At 48.6% G+C, this 1,143-nt stretch overlaps 1 protein-coding gene across 1 annotated transcript in view; it reads left to right on the top strand.

The window, feature by feature from the left end:
- CSUI_011264 (duf1765 domain containing protein) overlaps nt 1-1,133 on the top strand; it is a gene marked incomplete at its 3' end in the record, with an annotated part of 1,830 nt that extends 697 nt beyond the window's left edge. The window contains exon 2 of the mRNA XM_068071365.1: nt 342-1,133. Coding sequence (XP_067916659.1) covers nt 342-1,133 — 792 coding nt within the window. The remainder of the gene's footprint in view (nt 1-341) is intronic.
- Between the last annotated feature and the right edge of the window lie 10 nt (nt 1,134-1,143).

The following is a 1,143-nucleotide window of genomic DNA, read 5'->3' as shown; positions in this document are numbered from 1 at the left end:
TCTGTCACTCTCTCTCTATTGATGTAGATGCTCATTTCGCCGGCTTGGAACGTCATTTTCATCTTTTGTCTATATACACTTCTTCGTGTATATACAAGGACCACCGTGCAAATCTTCTTAGTGCATGTGTGTATCTATTACATCCATTCATAACTTTGCATGCATCCATTCATACGCTTCCACGCATCCATACATCGCCCCCCCCCTCTCTCTTGTCGCTGTGTTTCCTCCCTCGTTCTCCATCCATCTCCTCATCCCTCCTTCGCCTTCTCCTTCTGGTAGTTCCTCTTGCTTTTTTCTTCCACTTCTTTCTTGTCTTTCCTTCTTTCTTGGATTCACAGGAGCAAGTTTCGACGGAATTTCAGGTAGTTTGTGAACAGCTTTTGGTTCTATTAAGCATGACAGAAGCCGAGACGAGGAGATCTTTCATCTATTCTTCAGAGGAGGCTTTGGTGACGGCTCAGAATGTTCTGTTGAGCCTAGGAAATCATATCTTGGAGTATACTGACTATGTCTTGTGGCAACACCGAGGTCTCTATTGCTCTCTTCTCCATCATGTCTTAAGAAGGGGTGAATTAGACATAGGGACGGTTCTCCCCCCTCCAGCGACTTGTGTTTTGAATAATGCAAGTGCTTTAGCTCCTGGATATACACTGGATTTGCATGATCTGTATATTCTTTATCGCTTCATGAAGAGATCGACTGCAGGTGTTGCCGGGGGGGGCGGCCATAGTCTGCCTTCTGGTCTGAAAGGGGGGAGAGGTGTCCCTTTCAAGAGAAAAGGGGGGAAAGGAGGAGGGGGTGTAGGTGACACATCTTCTTCTTCTCTCATGGGGAGACGTGGCAGTTCTTCATCTTTTGACGTGGTCGATGATCTCCCTCCCTCTGAGACACCCTTCTCTTCTTCGCATCCTTCCATCTTCAAGGAAAGAGGTCTTTCGCCACCTATGGGTGTTCACACAAGAGACCTTTCTTCTCCAGGTCCAGGCAAAGAAGGAGGAGATCGAGCAGCCTCGTCCAGCTTACTGAATGTGGGGGGACTTCCACCTAAAGGGTCTCCTCCAGGTGTTACGTCTACTCCCGCACTTGCAAACTCGCCTCAGCCAGCAGCTCAGTCTTCCCTAGGAGGAGGAGGGGTGGGGG

Source organism: Cystoisospora suis (assembly GCF_002600585.1).
Source record: "Cystoisospora suis strain Wien I chromosome Unknown contig_10495, whole genome shotgun sequence".
NCBI classification, from domain to species: Eukaryota; Apicomplexa; class Conoidasida; order Eucoccidiorida; family Sarcocystidae; genus Cystoisospora; species Cystoisospora suis.
The sequence above is the reverse complement of the archived record's forward strand: the minus strand, read 5'-3'. Positions and strand labels throughout refer to the sequence as shown.